Here is a 24,609-nt window from a genome sequence, read left to right as displayed (position 1 = left end):
TGCTGGCTTTTGACACCTTGAAGATGAGAAAGACCAGTTACCTTGTAAACACCATTAGATGTCATTGTTTAACCATGTTAAACCCTTCAACAATAGGTTTTGGTATTCAGTTTCTCTGCTACATTGTGCACACTAGGAGGTTGTACAAATTATACTCCTTGACTTACGATGGGGTTACATCCCAATAAACACAACATAAACTGAAAATATTCTAAGTCTAAAATGCTATTAATACTATAGTGTAGAGTATAGCTTGTTTACCCTTGTGATCGCGTGGCTGACTGGAAGCTGTGGTTACTACTGCTGTCCAACATCAGGAAAGAGTATCATACCACTTATCCCTAGCCCAGAAAAGATCAAGATTCAAAATGTAGTTTCTACTGAATGCACATTTCTTTCACACGATCTTAAAGTAAAAAAATCCGAAGCCAAACCATCCTAAGTTGTGGACTGTCCCTAGCTATACATTTCCCTCTTCTGTCTCCTCCTGCTTGATAAACCTTCCCCTCACCTCTCCTACACGTCCACGTAACGTCTCTGTTCTGTGACAATGGTGAGATCTTTAACGGCTGGTTAGAAGGTTCCCTGGATGTACTGTTAGTAAGAGGTCAGCACCATACCTGATCTGTTCTGCTTCTCGACTCTGTGTCCACAAACTCCAGAGGATCCTCGGCTCTGCAGTTCAAGAATAGGAGCAGAAGAATCTTCGGTGACAGACAGAGGGGACAGCTGTCTACTGATGCCGCTGTGTGAACTAGGGCAGTTGGCTCCCGGTTTGCATCGAGGGACTGATGATCTGGAGGTACCTGGGAAGAAAGCGTTCACACCAGTTTGAGAACTTTCTGGAGGAAAAAATTGGAAAGAGATTTAAAATGCCTTGGCAGTAAAATACATGGCAGCCACAATCACAGCCCATATGGAACATTCATTGAGCTCGTTTCTAACTTCATAAAAGTGGCTCCTTAAAAGAAAATGCTACATCGATGAGGGTCGTTTGAGATAAATCCACTAACTAGAAATGAACATTAGAATATGGTGTTTGGGTTGATACATCTGTTCTGAATCGGAACTGTTAACACTGTCTAATAGTTTGCCTCAAGGAAAGGGAAGTGTTATGTTATGTTTACTTCCTCCTTCCCTTCCCAAGGTTGACTGTTCAATTTCTAACTGGTAAAGCTGCCAACAGTGTCTCCTATCAAATCCATGACACACTTTCCATCAGATTAATCACTAACATCCAATTTCCTTGTGTCTCCTCAGTCACCTCTGGCCTCTGTTCACTGTTACAGACAAAACTCAGCCTTCAGGATCCTCCACAGGCTAAGCCCCTTCCGATCCTGATTAACCTCCCACGATTCCCCAACTCAGGTCGGCTTCATGTGCCTGCATCCAGTGTAGTCACACAGGGCGCTGTGCTCAAAAAGACCCCTTCCCGCCCCCGCCCCCCATATCACCACACACATCCAAGGGTGGGTGACATATAGTTGCCACTTGGAAATTTTTAATACTTTTATCTCTTAAACGTTATTTTTGTTTGTTTTTTTTTGTAAGTGACTTCTGATGGGATAACAGAGCATACACTGGGGCTCAGAGCCTCAGTTCACGCATGCTCCTGTCTCCTATTTTCTTCCTACCTCCTGGGGTGGGTGTTCACCTTTGGCCCTGCCTAGCAATCTCACAGGGCCCTGGGAGCTGGAATGTAGAGTGCTGGGGTTCCAAGGTGGGGCTGCCAGTATCTGTGGGGGCCTACACTCACCCAACTAATATCCGGTGTCCAAGGGAGCAGATATTAAATAGCAAAAAATGCCAGGTATGGAGAGAGAGATAGACACACACACACACACACACACACACACACACACACACACACGGAAACACACAGAGAAAAAGAGAGACAGAGAGAAAGAGCCTACAGGGGGAAAAAAAACCATATTTTCTGCTTTTTGCCCAAGAGGCCCTACATTTTCATTTTGCACTGGGACCTCAATTTACATGGCCAGCCCTATCCCAACCTGAATACTCGATTTCAAGGAAGCTGGTCTGGCTGTGCTCTGACCCTTTACTCTCAGTACTAACAGCTTTCAAGCCTTCCACGGGCTGTTCCTCTATCTGCAACAGTCTGAAGCTGGCCCAATGCTTAAATCCTTGATCAGATTCTGATTGATTCATGCACTGTTCACTGGAAGATCATATGCACCTGCACTTCCTTTGAACTTGTGCGTCTGAGCTCACTGACAGCAGGCATGCCCTTGCTGCCCCATTGCTTCCCTTTCTCCTGTGTGATGCTCTGACTCTCCATCTGCGTAAGCTGCCTGATGTCAGAGACTGTGTTCTCTCTCTTCAAGAAAACTCTTAAGTGTGGAATCACTTTATATTTACAGAAGATTTCAAAAGATAGTTCAGAGTTCCCATGTGCTCACCATCCAGTTTCCTTTAGCATTAATATTTTACATACCCCGGGGGCATTTGTCAAAATGAAGGTATTAACGTTGGCAATTACTACTCACCACACTGCAAACTTCCCTGGATTACACTGGTTGTGTCAGTAATGACCTTCCTCTATTCCAGGATTCCACCCAGGACACCACATTACATTAGTCATCATGTCTCCTTAGCCGCCCCCAGTCTATGACAGTGCTCCAGTCAGTCTGTCCTTGTTTCTCATTATCGACAGTTTTGAGAAGTGCTAGGGAAGTATTTTGTAGGATGTCCCTCAAATTGGGGCTTATCACATGTCTTTTCTCATGGTTATATTGAGGCTATGTGTTTTGGGGGAAAACACAACAGAAGTGAAGTCTCCTTATCATGTGATATCAGTCATTTTATGCGACCAGTATGACTTATTACTGGTGATGTTACCCTTGATCACCTGGCCAAAGCAGTGTTGGCCCGGTTCCCCTGTCTTTCTCCCCTGTCTATACTTTGTTCTTTGGAAGCAGGTAACTCAGTCCAGCCTACACTTGGTGTGGGGAATGGGGCGTGTTGAGCTTTACCTTCTGGAGGGAGAGTGTCTGCACATATTATTTGGAATTCTTGTGAAAAGAAGATTTTTCTCTTTTCCTCAATCTTTATCCAATCATTTATCTATTTCAGTGTGGACTCAAGTATATTTATTTTCTACTTTGAGTTATGATCAGACCTGGATTGTTTATTCTTTTGCTTAAATTATTTCATCTTTTGCCATTGGGAGATTGACTTCTGAGTTCCTTTGATGTACTCCCATTCTTTTGTTTTTGGAGCTTTTCCTTACTTTCTGGCATTGCAAGGTGCTCTGGACTCATCTTTTATTTTCCCTGCCCACTCCTAGAATCAGTCATCTCTTCCAGGATCCCTATTTCCTTTCATTGGAGAATGGTATTTAGAAACCAACATCTGGCTATGTGTTTACTGTTACTGGGATACCCCTGAAAGTAGGTCTTCTTAATAAGTCAGAACTAGGAAATACATGTATATATATATCAACCCATGTATATACATACATCTATAATTATTCTTGTTATCTATATATCCTACACTTTTTAAAATTATGTCTAAGATAAAATATTCTATACACAGCATGACCTCATAAAATACCTGCTGAGAAGCAACTGGGATAATTAGAAACAGAGTATCAGAGTCAACTTGGACATTGATGGACATCAGCTCCAAGACAGGTAGACTGCTCTGACCACTCTCTGGGGCATTTGTGTTTGTTCTTCCTTGTAAGTTAGGAGTTTCTTTATAGTCTTGCTGATACAAGGTGGAGAACAGAGGCTATCACTGTCTCTGGGTTATGGGGGCATGTCTTGCTGTGGTATTTCTGAGATGGCAGAAAGAAGGTAGAAACTGTCAAATGGAAAGCAAAATCTTGAAATAGCAATGACATCTTGTTTGAATTTGGTTTTGAATACATCAGGTTATGTACTTGTATGAGTAATCACTTGAAGGAATCAAATCAGAATGTCGAGAAGCAGTGATGTCCAAAGTAATCTTGAGTTCCTGAGCCTCAAGAACCTAGCAGAACAGCAGTGCAACTTAGATGCAAATGTTAGCTCCACAGTCCAGGCCTCTCCATAAAAACATATATGGTTTTCTTTCCTTTTATTTCTCAATCTTGGGAAAAAATAAGTAGAGGTATCTAAAAATGGAATTGCTGTATTATCTATTAGTAGTGCCTCAAGATGACTTGATGAAAATTTATTATTTAATCTTGGAATTAAGTAAAAAATGTACAGCTACTCAAAAAATCAACAGAAGAATTACATGCTGATTACTATGCTTAATTTAATGCTATGTTAATATTATTATCAAAGTGCCAAAATGGATGTTATTATTTTACATATCTAAAAACGGTTATTGTACCATTTATTACCGTTTCTGATTGAATATTTCAAAGGTGATAAAAAGAGGCTACCTGGAATTCAGTGAACCCTCATTTATTCATACTCTTCAAAAGGCACTTACACTTAGATATTCCAAGTCATTTTTAATTTATCTTTCAAATATCTGTTTTTATTTTTACACTAGAGGCCCGGTGCATGAAAATTCATGCACTGGAGCGGGGGTCCCTCAGCCCGGCCTGCCTCCTCTCACAGTCTGGGAGCTCTCAGGGGCGGGAGGCAACCTGGCAATCAGGGGAAGGTGACGCCCCTATCACACCTCTGCCGCTGCCACTGCCGGCAGTGCAAGCCTCAGCTGGCCCTGGTTACCTGAGCCTCAGGCCGGCCCTGGGCAGCTTAGGGCTGAGGACAGGTCCAGCCACACCATGCGCCTGCCACCCCCCTGGCAGGGCTGAAAGGACTGGGGGACTCCAGCGGGGCCGAGGAGACTGGGTGCCGCCATCTTGTGGCTATGGGCGCCTCCATTTTGTGATGATGTGACGGTCAATTGCATATTCCCTCTTTATTAGATAGGATGAGTTGTGTCTTCTCAAGTTTCCTTCGGTGAATATCAGGTTTCATTTTGTGACCATTTGGCAATTGTAGAAGGTGAAAAGGAAGAAGTCCAAAAATAGGTTGGATAGCAAGTTGAGATCAAATATTGGCCATAGTTCCTAAAAAGTTGGTATATCATGTGTAGCTAGCAAGTGTTGGATTTGTAAGCCAAACTAGTAATTTCTTTTGCTTCATCATTTTCACTGACATGTTATGCCCTTGCTTCTGTACCTCCTTATGCAATAGAGCTCAAAGCCCATTGCCTGCTGCCAGTTGCCTTCCATTGGTTGATTTGTGGAAAGACCCAACAGTCGTTAAGCCACTGGAGATATTTCAATCATTGTCCTAAAAAGGCAAACTTGAAACTTCAGAGCCAGGCCCAGAGGCATGTCAGGGCTTGGGCCATGAAACAGTCATCTTCGATCCTGTAAATGAAGACACTGCCCCATGCTATATGTATGGCCTTGGAATTCGATTAATATAAAGTCAGTCCTGACAAAAATAAATATTAAGAATGTCACTTAGGATGCAGTCAAGGATAATAAATAAATCATATCTATTTTCTAGGCCACAGTGAGTGCCTGGGCATTGCAAACACTGTGGGTGAGCAGTGTTCAGATTTTAATAGGTATTGAGAATAAACTGTATTAGGAGTGATGGTTTGGAAGTCTCTCATTAGTCACATCAGATGGTCCCTCTCCCCCATCTCCCCCCCAATAAAGACATTCTTGCTTGAGCAACCCTCATAATTGTCAAACACATGTTCTGGATTTGTATTCTAAAGAACAGGTTGGGGTCAAGATTCATTGGTTCTGGCTCCCTTCCCCCAAATAAAATATCATCCTTAATACTAGCTTGTTTAAATCATTTCTGGCCCTAAGTCTCCCTCCAATATCAAGCTTTATTTCCTCAGTGCTATCTCAATATGGCCCTAATCATACCAATGTTTTATTATGTCTAAACTTTTTTTTCTAACTTCAGCTACCTCTTATCTTGCTCATACCCAATCTCTGACTTCTGAGCCTGTTACATCTTCTGTCATCGGTACATTAAATTATGGGTTAACCTAGGTCCGTGGTCGGCAAACTGCGGCTCATGAGCCGCATGCGGCTCTTTGGCCCCTTGAGTGTGGCTCTTCCACAAAATAAAATTTATTATTTAATCTTGGAATTAAGTAAAAAATGTACAGCTACTCAAAAAATCAACAGAAGAATTACATGCTGATTACTATGCTTAATTTAATGCTATGTTAATATTATTATCAAAGTGCCAAAATGGATGTTATTATTTTACATATCTAAAAATGGTTACTCGGCCTGGGCGAGTCTATTTTGAAGAAGTGGCATTAGAAGAAGTTTAAATTTAAAAAATTTGGCTCTCAAAAGAAATTTCAATCGTTGTACTGTTGATATTTGGCTCTGTTGACTAATGAGTTTGCCGACCACTGACCTAGGTGATTTCTTCTGAATATTCATAGAAATCTGAAATGGGTTTTTAAGTATTCCCAAAATACCTATGGAAGAATTTTGAATGTATTTGGCTGATCCTATAGATGGAATCAGCAGAATACCACAAAATTGCCTTTACAATATTTGGTGATATTCCTGATTTTAAATAATTTCCTAAGATAATAGAAAGTCGGTGTGTTTTTTTGTTGTTGCAAAAGAATAAATATTTTTTTAAAAATCTCTAAGTTCAGTTAACAACTCCCTGAGTGTTTTTAATGTGGCCCTCTGTCTTATTTTTAATTGCCAGCACCCAATTTCCTTTCCATTTAGGGAAACAAAGTCCCATACCATACCCCACAAAGGAAGCTAAAGGAAACCAAAGAATTCCCCCTGCCTCTGGCAATAGGGTGCAGGCATGACTTAGTTTCAGCCAATCAGACCGCCCTATCCAGAACTTTGAATCTCAAGGAAGTCAGCTTGTTGCTATTTCATGAGCAGCAGGGTATCAGGTAGTTATGGTAACAATAGCATCCTGGCAGATTGTCCTGGCTGCTCAGCTGTGATGTCCTCTTAGTTCCTCACCCATTTTTCAAGGTTCTGTGAGTCTCACCTCCCAGATCTACTCAGTAAATCTCCCTTTTGTTAACTGATTTCTGAGGGTTCCAATCAAGAGCCGTGTCTAATGCTGACAATCAGGGCTTTAACATGACCCAACCCCGCAGCTCCCTCCTCAGCTGCCCTTTCCCCTTTCTCTCTGATGTCTTTACTTATCACTTCTTAATTAAAATTTTTTTTTCAATTACAGTTGACATACATTATATTAGTTTCAGGTGTACAACATAGTGATTAGACATTTAGGTTAACTTACGAACTGATCACCCCAATAAGTCTAGTACCCATCTGACACCATACATAGTTATTACAATGTTATTAACGATATTCCCTATGCTGTACTTTACATCCGCATGACTATTTATATAACTAGAATGTATACTTCTTAATCACTTCAGCTTCTTTTATCCATACCTCCAATCCCCTCCCACTTTGCAACTGCACCAGTTCTTTTTGGATTGCAGCCACCTCTATAGAGGACAGTCTCTGAGCTCAGAGAGGGAACCACTAAAAGCATTTAGGAAGATTTTCTGGAATTCTTGCCAGCTTCCCTGTAAGAACCCAATGGCATACATTCATAAGGGGACATAGCTACCCAAGTTACCTTTGCTGAAACCTGGGGGCAAGTTTCCCCCTGGAAGATTGCTGGCTGATGCCCAAGTGAAGGTGCAGAGGAAAATCTCTACGATGCACCAACCTCACTTCTCATGTCATTCCTGTCACCTTGATGCCAACAACAAGTGGTGATTCATTAGCCTTACAGTACAAAGGCCTGTCCTGATGGTTCTAAAAATTCACTTCAACCCAAGAAAACCCAAAGAAATTTAGGATCCAGTTCAGAACATTTCCCAAAGAGATCAGCTCAATAAGTTGAAGCAAAATAGGTAAGAAAATACTGTGCTCTATGAAGAAACAAAACTAAAAGTGCTCTCCGGGTCTGGTATAAATTTATAAAAGTTTTAGTTCTGGAAGCTGTAGTTTTGAACACACACCCCTTTATCTTAAGAAGTAAGAGGCAAGCCTTACATCTATGCAAGTATTTGTTTTTTATAACACCACGTGCACTACTCTTAAATCACATACATAATGTAATAGTATTTAAATCATATATTAGATGCAGTGGGAGTGTTTATGCTAGAAAGAATAACTTATTAAAGTAAGTAACTACTTGTAATTTGTTTTCTAATTCTGGTTTCTCATATGCTGAGCTTGCTCCCTTGAATCATCCTGTTTGCTTCTCATTATGCCTTCACATTGACTTTCTTCTAGTAGAGACTTTGTCTCTTCTGCCCCCAAAGTATTGATTTCCTTGTCATTTGAACCAGGGTATTGACCCACATACAAGTACATATAAAGGGCACTAAGATCCTTCTATGCACTGTGTAGCATCACTACCATCCTCTTGCAATGTCACTGTTACCCTGAAGATCTTGGAAAATATTCCCTACTAACTGTGGAAACCCTTTACTTACAAATTCCTCTCTGTTAGGGCTCCCTGGAATACATTCCCTTTCAATGGCCCTGGTGAGAACCTTGATTGATGGATTCGACAAAGCATTAATAAGGCAGATTCACAATTCATTATAGTCAAAACCAATTCAGGATAAACCCAAAGGCCAGTGACAATTGGCCTGATTCTTTGATAACCCATTAATTAACAAGTTATTGATGCCTACTATGTGTCTAGCCCTCAGTTTAGTGCAAGAAAGACAAGAAGGCATGACAACTGCCCTCATTTTCTTATTTTCCAGATTGGGGGGTGGAATCCAATTACAAGTAATTCCATAAAGAGGGTTAAATACTGAATGAGTGGATAAGCCAGCCTTTAATCAAGGAGCCAGCAGACTGCTCAGCCCCTGGCCACTGCCAGTGTCATTTTATGTGGGAATTGGCTCTTAAACCATTAGCCTATGGATTAGTTCACAAAATATGTATGCCTTTTTTATGAGCGGAAAAAAATTAAATTGCAGTTGATTATACCAGGGTACAGCTAATTCTGTTAGCATTTACATGTGCCACTCAGGAGGAGTGCAAGTCAAGAGCTGGCAGAGGCAACTGATTACTGACTTAAACCACAACCTAAACAAAATTGTTATTGTTGTAATTAGCTAGTTATTAATGTTAATAAAAGACAGAGAGCAAAAGGGAGGCCAGACATTATAAGCATGGTCATCTGGGCAGCTTCATGTTCCCCAGGGAACCACTCATCTATTCCCTGCAGAACACTGGAGGAAGAGAAAGAATCAAGGGGGAGGTTGGCACCTGTGCAATGACGTAGGGAAGATGCTTGTCTCTCAGTCTAGCCTGGAAAAAAGGTCACTGACTAGGAGGGTGAAGCCACTCAAGGGTGTGAAATCTTGGAAGGGTGAAATGCCTAGACAGAGTCCCCTCTCTCTGGCTCTTGTGCTTTTGCTCTCTCTTGCTCCATGACTCACACATGCCCGTGTGTTCACCTGTTCTCCCTCCATAGCCATGTGGCTCATGTCCATGCAGGCCCCACACACAATGGACTGCAGCTGGGAACATAAGCTAGACTACCCAGATGCTGGACTGCGCTGGACTATAATATGGAGCAGAAATTCTGGGCAGTGGCCTTAAATCTGGCCCTGCTGAAGACAAGATTGGACTTCTTCCATGGCAGGACTAATGGAGATGGGACCTTGGAGGGGAACTCCCTTAATTTTACATCATCAATAAAGCTTTCCATGAAATCCCATCCTCCCAGGGGGGCCTCAGGAAATTCCTTTCCCCAAAGGTACCCCAAAAACTCCAATTCCACTGATATCAAAACTATTTGCAAGTTTTTGTCTTGGGGCATATGAAGGAAGCTACCAGCATCAAGCCATTTTCACAATTGTTATGGGTGTCCTCACCTACCTGGTGGGTGGGCTGACACAGTCCATGAATGAAACCCACAGTGGCAAGTCCCAGCTCCATAGTCATACAAGCCTCTTTCTCACTTACCTAGATCCTACTCTCCTGTTAATGATCAGATCCAAGCCTAAAACTAACTGTCTGGGCCCAAGGTCTACTTCCATTCACATCAGACATCATTCACTGGGCTAGAAGGAGGACCTAGTTCAGGAAGAAGGTGACATGTTGAGTTTAAGGTGCATAAAAGTCATCCAGGGGAAGATGGACAGCAGGCGGTTGGGCGCACAGGTCTGGAGTTGAAAAGACAGGTTTGGAATAGAGACACAGATTTGAGAGTCACCAGCACATGGACAAGTCATTGAAGCTATAAGAGAGGTTATGGGGTTAAATTGTGTCCCCCCAAATTCACATGTTGAAGTCCTGCTATACGACAGAACTTGACCTTATTTTGGGCACAGATAAGAGGTAATCAAAGTGAGCCCTAGCCACATATGACCAGTGTCCATATAAAAATGAGAAACTTGGACACAGACACACACAGGGAAAACACCACATGAATACAAAGGCAGCTATAGGGGTGATACTTCTATAAGCCAGATAATGCCAAAGATTGGCAGCAAAACACCTGGAGTTGGGCAAGAGGCAAGAGGCAAGAGGCAAAAGGCATGGAATATATTCCTTCTCACAGGCCTCAGAAGGAAGCAACCCTGATGACACCTTGATCTTGGGCTTCTGGCCTCCGGAACCGTGAGACAATACATTTCTGGCATTTAAGCCATTGAGTCTGTGGTACTTTGTTACGGTAGCACTAGGAAACCGGAGGGAATGACACCATCCAGACAGAGAATGTTGACTGAGAAATGCAGATAACTAGGGCTGAGACTCAAGAAAACCAATAATAAAAAGGAATTTGAACCTATAAAAAAGCAGCCAAAAAGGTGGGGAAAGATATAACACTGTGGAAGTCAAAGAAAGTAAGAGAGAAGACCATGGCACAAAGTGTGCTTTTGTGACATGACAGCTACTGTGGACTGTGGAAAGAGGACTGTTCGCTGAGCAGTACAGGCAGAGGGATCAGCACTTACTGAGAAAGACGTGGGAGGTGAGAAGGAGCATGCAGGAAGTGTAGACAGCACTAATGCAAAGAGAAAGGAAATGTTTTCTCAACATAGATTCTGAAAACACCAAAAACAAGTGAATTTTAACCCAACATTAAAAACCCTCATACACTGACAAATCCTGGGCTAAATGAAGATCTGCAGGATGGATTGGAGAAAAGATAGCAGAGCTGGTAATTCAGGGTAGTTTTGTTAGAAGATAATCCTTTATTCATCATGCAAAAGTTTCATGTGTGGCTCTGTAATTTAATAGGAGATGATGTAAAACTTTTTTTAAGGTCCTTGAAACCTTCCTACTCAGAATTCAGCAGACCCAATTTAGCACATTAATCACCTCCCTACTCCCATGGTTGGTGCAAATGTTCAATCAAAATCCTCACTATAAACATCATATCTTGGCCAAAGATGAGGAATATATATTAAAGTTCTGTTTCTTTGGTAAGCAAATGAGAGTAAATTATCCCCTGGGAGTACTGTATTCACCCATGTGAGGCAAATTACAGCAACTATGCAAGTGACAGAATGCTTAATGCACCGATACTGACAACTGAGCATAATATATTTTAAAATTCTCCTGTAGAGGTTGCTCTTGTAGTTAGGCATGTTCTGCTCTTGAATTCTAATTTTATCTAATGGAGTGGAAGATGCTTCCAACGTTCACACTGTCTGGAAGATGACTTAAATTTACTCTGCAGAGCCTGGGATAAGGCAAAAGGTCTTGCTGGCATTACCTTTTAAACATTCCTTGAGTCCATCTCCTCTTGCCATCTTTACCCCTCCAATTCCCCGCATTATGTCCTGTTGCTCTTTCTTTGCACAACTGACAGCCACATGCTCCCCGTCCCCAGGGTTGCACAGAGAGGAGCTGCCATGTGAAAATGAAAGTTATCTGACATCACAGAGAAAACTCTGGTTTAACCTTGGCCATACACCTATTGCCCAGAGATTCATTTTCCTGGTCACTATTTGTTTTGGTTAGAGAAGGCTTAGAAAACCTTATTCTTTCATTCATGCACATTTTCTGAGGGGCCTCCTATGTGTTGGACATTGAACTAGGATATGGAGGCTACAAAGAAGGCAAAGGCCTAGTGTCTCTGCCATGGTTAACAGTATATTGGGGCAAAGAGGTTGGAAAACAGGTAAATTATAGCCCGACATGGAAAAGGCTAATATACTGACAAATTTTGGGCTTAATGGAAATAAAGATCCGCAGGAACCTGAGCCTGGAGGGTCTGAGAAGTTGTAAAAACCCAGGATTGGGAACATCATTTATAGGGCAATCACTTCTTGGGAAACTAGCAAAAAACAGCAGGAAAACAGCCCATGGTCTGTGGAGTCAACTATGCCATGTGGACTCAAAAATATTAATAATAGGTTGTAATGATGTGCAATTTGGGCTACCAGACTAATGGTGGTTTCAGCCTTAAAATCTTTGTAATTGGCTCCTTTTCTCAAACCCCATCCCACAGACTCCAACCCCTTGGTTTCTTTCAGCTCAGGGTACACTTTGTCTCAGAAACTGTATTATTTTTTATTAATTGATAAAAAGTTGCAGAAGTATGAAAGACTATGCTTTATATGTTTGTGTCTCTAACATTAATGCCCAGCAAAGAAAACCTGGGGTGGAGGACCTTTCTGTAGAGAAGAAAAGGATAGTGAGTCTGGTTATGCGCTCACTCTCACATCCAACAAATATTTACTAAGTACCTACTATGTGCCAGACACTGAGCTAGATACCAAACGGAACTTAATTGATAAAGCAGACAAGATCCCATCCTTATGAAGCTTAGAATAAGTGAACAAACACATGAACATATGAATACAGCACGGGTAAGCAAGTATATAACAAATAATCACAAATTATAAGTACTGTGAAAGAAGCAAGAGGAAATAATGATAGAGAATAATAGGGTGGTGTTTAGATAGATCGTATAGCCAAGGGAAGTCTGAATGAGGAGATTAAAGGGAAATGGAGACCTTAGGATGAGGAGAAGATAGACATGCAAAAACACAGGGAAGAATGATTCAGGAAGCAGAACAACATGTGCAAAGACCTTGAGGTGGGAAAGAATTTGGTGTGCTTTAGGAATTTAAATGCAAGTCAGTGTAGATGGAACAATAGACAAAGGAGAGAGGAGTATAAGATAAGGTTAAAAAGGAGACAAAAGCCAGATCAGTTTTGAGGTGGGATATCCGGATACAAATATCTACTAGGCAACTGGACAAATCTGACAAGAGTTTGGGTGGAGACAGGATTGGTCTCACAAAGTGGAATCATTAGCACAAAAGACAAGGCAAGAAATTAAATATCTAAACCTATGAATATACAGTAGTAGATGCCCAAAGGGTCCAGGATGAGCCCCTTGTGGAATTGTCCTGTTATCAGGAGGCAGAGAAATGGAGAACAGCAACTAAAACAGAGCAGGAGGAGTTGGATGCAGAAGCAGAGTCAGAGGTGAGAATCTGAGAGAAGAGAGTTTCAAAAAGGAGATATCAGTTAACCTTTCACATATTACCAAGAGGTCAGGGAGATTGGAGGTGGAAGAAATACCCACTGACTAGGGGAATAAGGATGGCACAGGTGACTTATGAAAGCAGTTTTGATGGAGAGGAGGTGAAGGAAGGGGAAGGAAAAGGAATGGGGGCAGATATTTGAGAAATTGGAAGGTAGACAGCATAAGGGTCTAGTGAAGGGCTGTTCAAAATATATGGGAAAGCTCCATGCTTCCCATATATTTTAATTGAGGTGACTGGCCCTTAAGGAGAAACTAACTATAGTGCTTAATTATGCTCTACTATATTCAATACATTTAATGTGTATATGTGTGTTTTTTTAAATTTCTTTATTGATTAAGGTGTTACATATGTATCCTTATTCCCCCATTACCCCTCATCCCCCCCACTTATGCCCTCACCCCCCTGTTGTCTGTGTCCATTGGTTAGGCCCATATGCATGCATACAAGTCCTTTGGTTGATCTCTCCCCCTTACTCCCACCCTCCCCTAGCTTCCCTCCGAGGTTTGATGGTCTGATCGATGTTTCTGTCTCTGGTACTGTTTTTGTTCATCAGTTTATGTTGTTCATTATATTCCACAAATGAGTGAGATCATGTGATACTTATCCTTCTCTGACTGGCTTATTTCACTTAGCATAATGCTCTCCAGTTCCATCCATGTTGTTGCAAATGGTAGGAATTCCTTCTTTTTTAGCGCAGCATCGTATTCCATTGTGTAGATGTACCATAGTTTTTTAATCCACTCATCTGCTGATGGGCACTTAGGCTGTTTCCAAATCTTAGCTATGGTGAATTGTGCTGCTATGAACATAGGGGTGCATATATCCTTTCCGATTTATGTTTCTAGCTTCTTGGGATATATTCCTAGAAGTGGGATTACTGGGTCAAATTGGAGCTCCATTTTTAGTTTTTTGAGGAAACTCCATACTATTCTCCACAGTGGCTGCACCAGTCTGCATTCCCACCAGCAGTGCACAAGGGTTTCTTTTTCTCCGCATCCTCGCCAGTACTTGTCATTTATTGATTTGTTGATCATTCTGACTGGTGTAAGATGGTACCGCATTGTTGTTTTGATTTGCATCTCTCGGATAATTAGTGACTTTGAGCATGTTTTCATATGTCTCTTGGCCTTCCTTCTGTCTTCTTTCGAAAAGTTTCTATTTAGGTCAATTGCCCATTTCTTGATTGGATTGTTTATCTTCCTTTTGTTGAGTTGTATGAGTTGCCTGTAAATGTTGGAGATTAAACCCTTATCAGTGATAACATTGGCAAATATGTTCTCCCATGTAGTGGTCTTTCTTGTTGTTTTGTTGATGGTTTCTTTTGCTGTGCAAAAGCTTTTTATTTTGATGTAGTCCCATTTGTTTATTTTCTCTTTATTTTCCATTGCCCTAGGAGCAGTATCAGTGAAGAAGTTCCTTCGCCATATGTCTGAGATTTTGCTGCCTGTGGATTCCTCTAGTATTTTTATGGTTTCCCATTTTATGTGTAAGTCCTGTATCCATTTTGAGTTTATTTTTGTGTATGGTGTAAGTTGGTGGTCTAGTTTCTTTTTTTTTTTTTGCATGTATCTGGCCAATTTTCCCAACACCATTTATTAAAGAGACTGTCTTGACGCCATTGTATGTTCATGCTTCCTTTGTCGAATATTAATTGGGCATAGTGGTTTGGGTCGATTTCTGGGTTCTCTATTCTATTCCATTGATCTATATGTCTGTTCTTGTGCCAGTACCAGGCTGTTTTGAGAACAATGGCTTTGTAATACAGCTTGATATCTGGTATTGAGATCCCACCTACTTTGTTCTTCTTTCTCAGGACTGCTGCAGCTATTCGGGGTCTTTTTTTATTCCAGATGAATTTTTGGAGAGTTTGTTCTAGGTCTGTGAAATATGCCATTGGTATTTTAATGGGGAGTGCATTGAATCTATAGATTGCTTTGGGTAGTATGGACATTTTAATGATGTTGAGTCTACCAATCCATGAACACGGTATGTTCTTCCATCTGTTTATATCTTCCTCTATCTCTTTTTTCAGTGTCCTGTAGTTTTTTGCATATAGGTCTTTTACCGCTTTAGTTAAGTTTATTCTTAGGTATCTTAATTTTTTTGGTGTGATGGTAAATGGGATTGCTTTTTTAGTCTCTCTTTCTGTAAGTTCACTATTGGTGTATAGAAATGCCATAGATTTCTTGGCATTAATTTTGTATCCTGCTACCTTGCCAAATTTATTTATTAAGTCTGTTAGTTTTTTGATGGAGTCTTTAGGGTTTTCTATGTGCAGTATCATGTCATCTGCAAATAAGGACAGTTTTACTTCTTCTTTTCCAATTTGGATGCCTTTTATTTCTTCTTCTTGTCTGATAGTAATGGCTATTACTTCCAATACTATGTCAAACAGGAGTGGTGAGAGAGGGGAAATGGTTCCTGTTCTTAGGGGAAATGGTTTTAGTTTTTGTCTGTTGAGTGTGATGCTGGCTGTGGGTTTATCATATATGGCTTTTATGATGTTGAGGTATGAGCCTTCTACTCCCACCTTGCTGAGAGCTTTTATCAAGAAAGGGTGTTGGATTTTGTCAAATGCTTTTTCTGCATCAATTGATATGACTATGTGATTTTTCTCCCTCAATTTGTTTATGTGATGTATCACATTTATTGATTTGCGGATATTGTACCAACCTTGCATCCCTGGTATAAATCCTGCTTGGTCATGGTGTATGATCTTTCTGATGTACTGATGGATCTGATTTGCTAGAATTTTGTTGAGGATTTTGGCATCTATGTTCATGAGGAATATTGGCCTGTAATTCTCTTTCATTGTGTTGTCTTTATCTGGTTTTGGTATTAGGGTGCTGCTGGCTTCATAGAATGAGTTTGGAAGTGTTCCTTCCTCTTGAATTTTTTGGAATAGTCTGTGGAGGATAGGTTTTAGTTCTTCCTTGAATGTTTGGTATAATTCTTCTGTGAAGCCGTCTGGGCCTGGGCTTTTGTTTGCTGGAAGCTTTTTGATGACTGCTTCAATTTCTTCCATAGTTATTGGCCTATTGAGATTTTTAGAATCTTCCTGATTGAGTTTTGGAAGGTTGTATTTTTCTAGGAATATGTCCATTTCCTCCAGGTTGTCTAGTTTGTTGGAATAAAGTTGTTCATAATATTTTTTAACAATCCTTTATATTTCTGTGGGGTCCGTTGTTATTTCGCCTCTATCATTTCTGATTTTATTTATTTGAGTCCTCTCTCTTTGCTTCTTGGTGAGCCTGGCTAGAGGTTCATCAATTTTGTTTATCCTTTCAAAGAACCAGCTTTTGGTTTCATTGATCTTTTGTATTTTTATTTTTTTTGTCTTTATGTCATTTATTTCTGCTCTAATCTTTATTATCTCCTTCCTTCTGCTCACTCTGGGCTTTTCTTGTTGCTCTCTTTCTAATACTTTGAGTTGTAGCATTAGATGATTTACTACCATTTTTTCTTGTTTTTTGACGTAGGCCTGTAGAGCTATAAACTTCCCTCTCAGGACTGCTTTCATTGTGTCCTATAGGTTTTAGATTGTTGTGTTTTTATTGTCATTAGTTTCCAGAAGGTTTTTAATTTCTTCTTTGATCTCATTGGTAACCCAATCACTATTTAATAACATGCTATTCAGCTTCCAAGTGTTTGAGTGTTTTGGATTGTTTTTATTGTAGTTTATTTCTAATATTATGCCATTGTGGTCTGAAAAGATGCTTGGTATGATTTTAATCTTCTTGAATTTGGGGAGACTTTTCTTGTGACCCAGTATGTGGTCTATTTTTGAAAATGTCCCATGTGCACTTGAGAAGAATGTATATTCTGCAGCTTTGGGGTGAAATGTTCTGAAGATGTCAATTAAGTCCATCTGATCTAGTGAGTCATTGAGGATTGTTGTTTCTTTGCTGATTTTTTTATCTAGATGATTTATCCAGTGATGTCAGTGGTGTATTAAAGTCCCCTACTATGATTGTATTGTTGTCTATCTCTCTCTTGATATCTTCCAGGAGATTTTTTATGTATTTGGGTGCTCCTGCATTGGGTGCATATATGTTTACCAGGGTTATATCCTCTTGTTGTATCGATCCTTTTAGTATTATGAAGTGGCCTTCCTTATCTCTTGTTATGGCCTTCACTTTGAGGTCTATTTTTGTCAGATATAAGTATTGCTACCCTAGCTTTTTTTTTTTCATTTCCATTTGCCTGAAAGATATTTTTCCATCCCTTCACTTTCAGTCTGTGTGAGTCCCTTGTTCTGAGGTGGGTCTCTTGTAGACAGCATATATATGGGTCATGTTTTGTTTTTTTTTTTTTTAATCTATTCAGCCACTCGATCTCTTTTGATTGGAGCATTTAGTCTGTTTACATTTAAAGTTATTATTGAAAGGTACTTGTTTGTAGCCATTTTTATTTTTTGAGGCTGTGTTCCTTCTTACCTTTTTGTTTCTTCCTTTTACAGCATTCCCTTTAGCATTTCTTGCATTGCTGGTTTGGTAGTGATAAACTCCCTTAGTCCTTTTTTGTCTGTGAAGCTCCTGATTTCCCCTTCAATTTTGATTGATAGTCTTGCTGGATAGAGTATTCTTGGATTGAGTCCCTTGCTTTGCATCACTTTGTATATCTCCTTCCATTTACTTCTAGCTTGATGTGTTTCTGTTGAGAAATCATTTGATAATCTGATGGGGGATCATTTGAAGGTGACTCTCTGTCTCTCTCTTGTAGCCTTTAAGATTCTCTCTTTGTCGATAACATTTGCCATTGTAATTATGGCATGTTTTGGTGTGGGTCTTTTGGGATTCATCTTGCTTGGGACTCTGTACTTGAGTAACTTTTTTCTTTCCCATATCAGGGAAGTTTTCTGTCATTATTTCTTCAAATAAATTTTCTAATCCTTGCTGCTCTTCTTGTCCTTCTGGCAGCCCTATTATACGTAAGTTATTTCATTTTGCATTGTCCCAAATCTCCCTTAGGCTCTCCTCCTGCTTTTTAATTTTTTTCTCTGGTTGCTGTTCAGATTGGGCTTATTTCTGTACCTGATCTTCTAACTTGCTGTCCTCTGCTTCTTCTAGTCTACTGTTGAAGTCTTCCATGGTGTTTTTGATTGTAGCTATATCATTTTTCATTTCTTCCTGATTTTTGCATAGGTTGTTGATTTTCTCATCCATCCGGTGTATGAACTGTATGACCATTACTCTGAATTCTTTTTCTGTCATGTTGCATGCTTTCGTTTCACTTACTTCCTTACTTGGCGATTCCTCCTTTTCTTTCCTCTGGGGATTGCTTCGTTGTCTCCCCATTCTGACTATCACCAGAAGGTTCAGATGTCGAGTTGCGGGGGCCTAGACTGTGTGGGAGTTTTGAACCCCCCAAGTGTCACTGAAGAGCTCTGATACCAAGACGTGTGGTTGCTGTGGGTTGGTGGGAGCCACGCTCACCCTGGGTCAGAGTCACAGGCGCTTAGTGTGGCCTCGTGTGTGCACCTAAAATCAGGGACCCTGCCTGTGCCATGTTGAAACAGAGAACCCACTGGCATGTGCCAAAAATCAAAGTCCCCTATTGCGTGTAAGGAGTCAGAGGCTCCCTGTGTCCATGCTGAGAATCGAGTATCAGAGTCTCTTTCTTGGTGCTACCTCACACTGAGAATCAGGTCCCTGTGTGCACATGCAGCAAGAATTGGAGTCACTGGCTCTTAGTGTGAGTGCACTGGGAATCAGGGATCTCAGGCGCATGTAATGAGGAACGGAGTCTAGTCACTGGTGGTCAATGCTGCCTCTTGTTTGGAGATTCAGGGTCCCTGATCTGCCCAGGAGACCCAGTTGCTCAGTTGCACTGTGTTCGCAGGAGGTCCACTTCTGCCCTGCGGTAAACAGCCTTCTGTGTATGCTTGCCCTGAATCAAAGTCAGGTGGCTCTGCCCCTTAGTGTGGGTGTGGGGGTCTGGTCACGCGGGTGTGCACTGTGGAAAACAAACTCCCTGTGTGCATGTACCCAGGCTCAAATTCAGCACTGCCTTCCTGTGTGGGCACAGGGTCTTGTCATGGGGAACAAACTCCCCGAGACCGCACATCCAGGTTCAAATTCACCACAGCCTCTCTGCTAAGGTGCAGGGTCTGGTCATGGGAAACAAACTCCCAGGGTTTGCACCCCCAGGCTCAAATTCAGTGCTGTCTCCTTGTGTGGGCGTAGGATCTGGTCGCAGAAGACAATCTCCCCAAGGTCGTGCACCTATGCTCAAATTCAGGACTGCCTCCCTGCCTGGTTGTGGAGATGAGTCGCAGGAAACAAATTCCCCGAGTTCGCAAGTCCAGGCTCAAGTTCAGCGCTGTCTCCCTGCCCTGTGTGGGCGCGGGATCTGGTCGCAGAAACTGCCTCCCTAGGGATGAGCAGCTAGGCTCAAATTCCACTCAGTCTCCCTGCCTGGGCGCCGAGACTAGTTGCAGGAAACAAACTTCCTGTGTCCAACACCAAGGGTCAAAGTCAGGCAGAGTCGCCACTGCTTTGTGTGTGCAGAAAGCCTTATTGTGCGGCTGGGATCTGGTAGTTTCTATGTCGCTGCTGTGGGGGCGGCGGGGGAAGGGGATTGGCTTTGTGACTCACAGAAATCTGTGGCCGGGTGCCTGGAGTCTTGGTCTCCCTGGGTCTGTAGCTGTGGTGGCAGGTCTTCTACCAGAGCAGCTGTAAGGTCCTAGTTTGCTTCCGAGACCAGACTGGGTGGTGGCGAGGCTAGGATCTAAGCAGTTCTGTTCTTCAAGATGGTGTGGTCTCTGTGCCGCCGGTGTCCTCCCTGGAGTGTTTGTGGTGGCCGCGGGGTTTGCCGTCTAAGACTGCCCAGATTGGCAACCCCCTGGAAGAACTGCAGGGTCTAACTGTCCCTATTTCACTCACACACACACCCACACACATCCACACACACCTCTATCGCTCTCTCACTCTCTCACACACTCTCCCTCTCTACCTTCCTGCTGGTCGTCATCTTGCCTCCAGTCTAATGTGCATATGTCTTAATACTCACACATTTTCAAGAAATATTTAATGACTAAATGAATAAATTGACAACAGTAAAAATGCCTTAATTAAGAAGAACCCATTTCTACTTGTTTCAAATCACTTAGGCCTCTGTGAAAAGATGTTGGGTCTATACTCACTGTTCAATAAATACTTGTGACATTGTTTGAGTAGCAGCAAAGTCAGCAAACTGCAGATGCATCCAGAATCTCCCCACATTTGCACCTTTGAAATGTGAGCCTGGAATGGGAACTGCACTGGCAGTTACTTGTAGATCTCTCGTGAACACCGGATGCGTCAAAGCTCAGGAGTGTCAACATTTACTTAGTAAATTTTACTAATAAGATCTGGATGGCAAGGACAGGATTGTTTTCCCACTCCTGTTGTTGCCTTCTGAATGGAGACCATTAACAGACATGCTGAGCTGGTCTGATTAGCAGGGGCAGGGAAGAGAATCAACTTTCCAAATCTTAATAGAGTAATTATAAAATTTATTATGGGTCTGGCTCCATTAGGGGTTTAGATCGAAATGAGACATCCGGGGCTTGATATTTACAGTCTTATTTGAGGGGCAAAAGCAGAGTGTCATGGGCTTCCCTGAGAAAGTGGCGGTTTGTGCTCCTGTGTGTATCCTCTTCTCTCCTCACCAATGAACCTCACAGTCACAAGCCCCAAAGGCCCCCTGTCCCCTGGGGTCTCAGTTGCTCCAATGATTCTCTTTGATCTTTGAGTCACTTGGAATAGCATGCACTTAGAGGCATTTCTAATACTGTATAGTTACAGTCTGAGAGAACTTTTTCTGAGATTTAGCACAAATTTTTCTCTTTTCCCCGAAGCTGCTGACAGCTTAGCCTCCAAGGCTTTTCTAAGGCCCAGCATGGCTTCTGTCACCATCTCCTTAAGTTACAATTTCTGCACCATCACGCAGTTGAAAGAGCCCAGACTTGGAAGTCAGACAACTTGGGACGAAATGTCCGCTCTGCCTCTCACTTGTGTTGTACAATCTTTCCTCTCCAAACTCCAGTTCCTGCACTGGCCAGGAGGGAAGTAATATGTATCTAGAAGGGATGCTGTCAGGATTCGATGAGTTGATGTATCTCGTTGTTGTTATTTTATTTGCAGAGCATTATAGGCCCTGAAATGGTGTCTTTCACCTAGAAGGTTCTCAAAAATATTTGCAGATTGAGTTTTGTTCAAACTCAAGGCATATATCATAGGCAGAATCCCACTTATAAAATGGAATTTTACCCAACTCTAAATGAATTTTTCCATATAAACAAAGCTATAAATTGTGGTTTGACCACAGATTGGTACTAAAATCCCCTTTAGTGCATAGTATTGCTAAAATACTGCACATTTGCAATGGGGAAGCAAAACAAGGGAACATTGGCTAAAAACAGTTTTATATTTATCTTGAAAGTTTGCAGTTGAAGAAAAGTAGATTAAATTTAAGCAAGAGGAAAAAGTTGCAGGCAGTTATTGAAGGGGACCTAGGGAAACATTTGTGTATTACCGGAAGGCTCAGTGTTGATGCCCTGCATCTTTATTCTGTTTCATTTCCACCAAACCTTCGTCCTACCTCCCTTGATACAGGTATCCCTTTAGCATCAGTTCCTTGCTTATCAAATGGGATTTCAATAGTACAGTTGCTCTTTTCCAAGGAAGAGAAAATGAAAAAAAGATGAATGAGAGAAAACAAGTTTTATAATAACTCTAAGAATATGGTGAAAAAAATTGGAAGTAAATGGAGTTAAAAGTAGGAGAGAGAGAGAGAATGAGAGTTCTACCACAGGCAACAATTTTAATGAAGAAGTGAGCTATCACAGCAGAGTAAAACGGCATATGAGCGCTCTCTCTCTTTCTCTCTCTCTCTCTCAGGGCAAACATGTGAGTGGTGGTCAGGATTTCAGAACAGTTTCCCATAATGCTTCTAGGTGGTATGCCAGCCATTGGGGAACTTGGTGCCTGTGTAAACAAGGGCATAAGAAGGGTTTGTAAGGTGATGAGAAAGGAGGAAGCTGGGTGACCTTGGGAAGTCACTTCAACTTCCTAGCTTCTCAAATATAAAATGAGAAAATGGGACTAGACATTCTATAGGGGATTTCAGTGTGAAATTCTTAAGTTTTTATGAAGACCTATAACTTCATATTAACTAGCTCTCTGTTTCCATCAAAATACAAGTTAAAATCATAGACTCTGCTTACAAAACTCAATATGGTCCTTCACTTTCACCTCCTTAAAAGGTTGCCTTTCCTAAGCATCACCATGACAATGAGAAGTAGTTTTGTTTCTTCTAAGCAAGGGATTCTCAGAATTATGCCTGGATACAGGGCAGGATATTTTGGGGGTACTAACAACGAATTTGAAACTTTCCCTGGAGTAAAAGATACAAGTGAGAGGGAAAAAAAAGAAATGGAAACTAACTGTTTTTAAAACATAAAAATTGCTCATCTTCTGCAGTGTTAAATGCTGCTTTTTGAGAGAAATTCAATAGAATATAGGGTGTCCCCCCAAAATATATACACACACTTTAAATAATTATAAAAGAAGTGTTTTATTAAAATACATTTTGTTTTCAAAATTGAGCTATCAGCTGTTAAAGTGTGTATACATTTTTTGAGACACTGTATATGACAATTTAACTTATGTACTTTTGTCAAATGACATAGTTTTAAAATTCCACTGTACACACTGTGAAATAGATCATTTTTACAGAAAACATCAGAAAGTTTTGGAATCTCAATTATACATAGAAAAGCAATAGGCTTAGATTTAGAGTTTTGCCTGAAAAGAACACTGTACCAGAAATTGGGATTCTGAAGGCATAGTGGCTGGGTTACCTCCTGACTGAGCATCTGACCCTGGATGTTCCTTTTATTTTTCTGTCTGTTGATTTTCTATATGTGAACCTGGGAAATAACTGTCATTCCCTCATATCAAGATCTTAGTGATAAACTCTTACAATTTCTTATTGTGGTATTATAGTATAACATAAACGTTATCATTTTAGCCATTTTTAAATGTACAGTTCAGTGGCATTAAATACATTCATATTGTTCAGTCATCACTACGATCCATCTCCAAAGCTTTTTTAATTTCCCAAACTGTAACTCTGTACCCATTCTCTTACTTTAATAACATTTCTCTTGATCCATCTAGAGCATCAACCAGTAGAGTTCTGACACCATGTACCTCTTCGTGTGGTGGTGAGAAAGTAATTATACGAAATTATGAAGAGGAAATTGCAAACTGCAGAGTGGGTAGTATGATGTCATATGTGCTACAAGACTTACATATCAAGTTCTGATGATTAAAAGCTCAAAAGTGTGAACACTAGAACTCTGTTGTATATATCCTCACCACCTCCTGAAAAGCACAGGAAGGGAATTCTAGCCCCTTTCAATGAAAACAAAAGCAAGTGCTCCCTGAGAAGACAACACAGTTCATCTCCAGAAGATGAACCTCCCAGGGAAGCTGATGAACCGGGTGGGCTGGCTGTGTCTTCCCAGAGGGGACACCCCGTGCACCAGTGCATCCAGGGATTTCCCAGGCTCTACCTTTCACCTGTCGACTCCATTATTTGCTGTTTATTTTGAATTCCATTCCTTTACTTGCTGCTTTAGACCATTCTTGCCTCTCTGCCTCCCTTGTCAATATATCCAAGGCCCCCACGCATCACCTGCAGCCCCACCCCCATCTTGGACAAGGACAAGGTTCCCTTTTGCTTAATCCTGTGCAGTTGGAAGTTAGTCTCCTCTACTCCTCTCCTGGCCACAGCTGGCTAAGCATTAACCCCTTTTCTACATTCTCTTACCTCCTCTTCCACCCCTAAACAGAGCCACAGCCACTACATTGCACATTATGAAAATGTGGTCTTCTATATTTTGCGAAAATCATGTCAATTGTAAATCCAATAATTTGATTGAGCCTCAGTTTTCTGATGCTGACTTATAGGTCAGACTTCCATGCAGGGAAATCCCATATTGGAAATATGAGCTCATTCTAATTGCATTAACCAGAGATGTCTTTTATATACAACTATTAGCCCTGTGTATGAATCCGTGCACCAGTAGCTCTCTGCAGGGCCTGGCCACTTCGCTCCTGCTGCCCAGAGGCTCTCCGC

At 41.3% G+C, this 24,609-nt stretch overlaps 1 protein-coding gene across 5 annotated transcripts in view; it reads right to left on the bottom strand.

Moving 5' to 3' along the window:
- SLC35F4 (solute carrier family 35 member F4) overlaps positions 1-24,609 on the bottom strand; it is a 177,555-nt gene that overhangs the window by 24,833 nt on the left and 128,113 nt on the right. For all 5 annotated transcript variants that reach the window (XM_080665521.1, XM_080665519.1, XM_080665522.1 and 2 more), the window contains exon 2: positions 621-806. In XM_080665521.1, the coding sequence (XP_080521647.1) occupies positions 621-806 (186 nt within the window). The remainder of the gene's footprint in view (positions 1-620; positions 807-24,609) is intronic.

Source organism: Plecotus auritus (assembly GCF_963455305.1).
Source record: "Plecotus auritus genome assembly, chromosome: 1".
NCBI classification, from domain to species: Eukaryota; Metazoa; Chordata; class Mammalia; order Chiroptera; family Vespertilionidae; genus Plecotus; species Plecotus auritus.
This window is presented reverse-complemented; position numbering and strand designations above follow the sequence as displayed.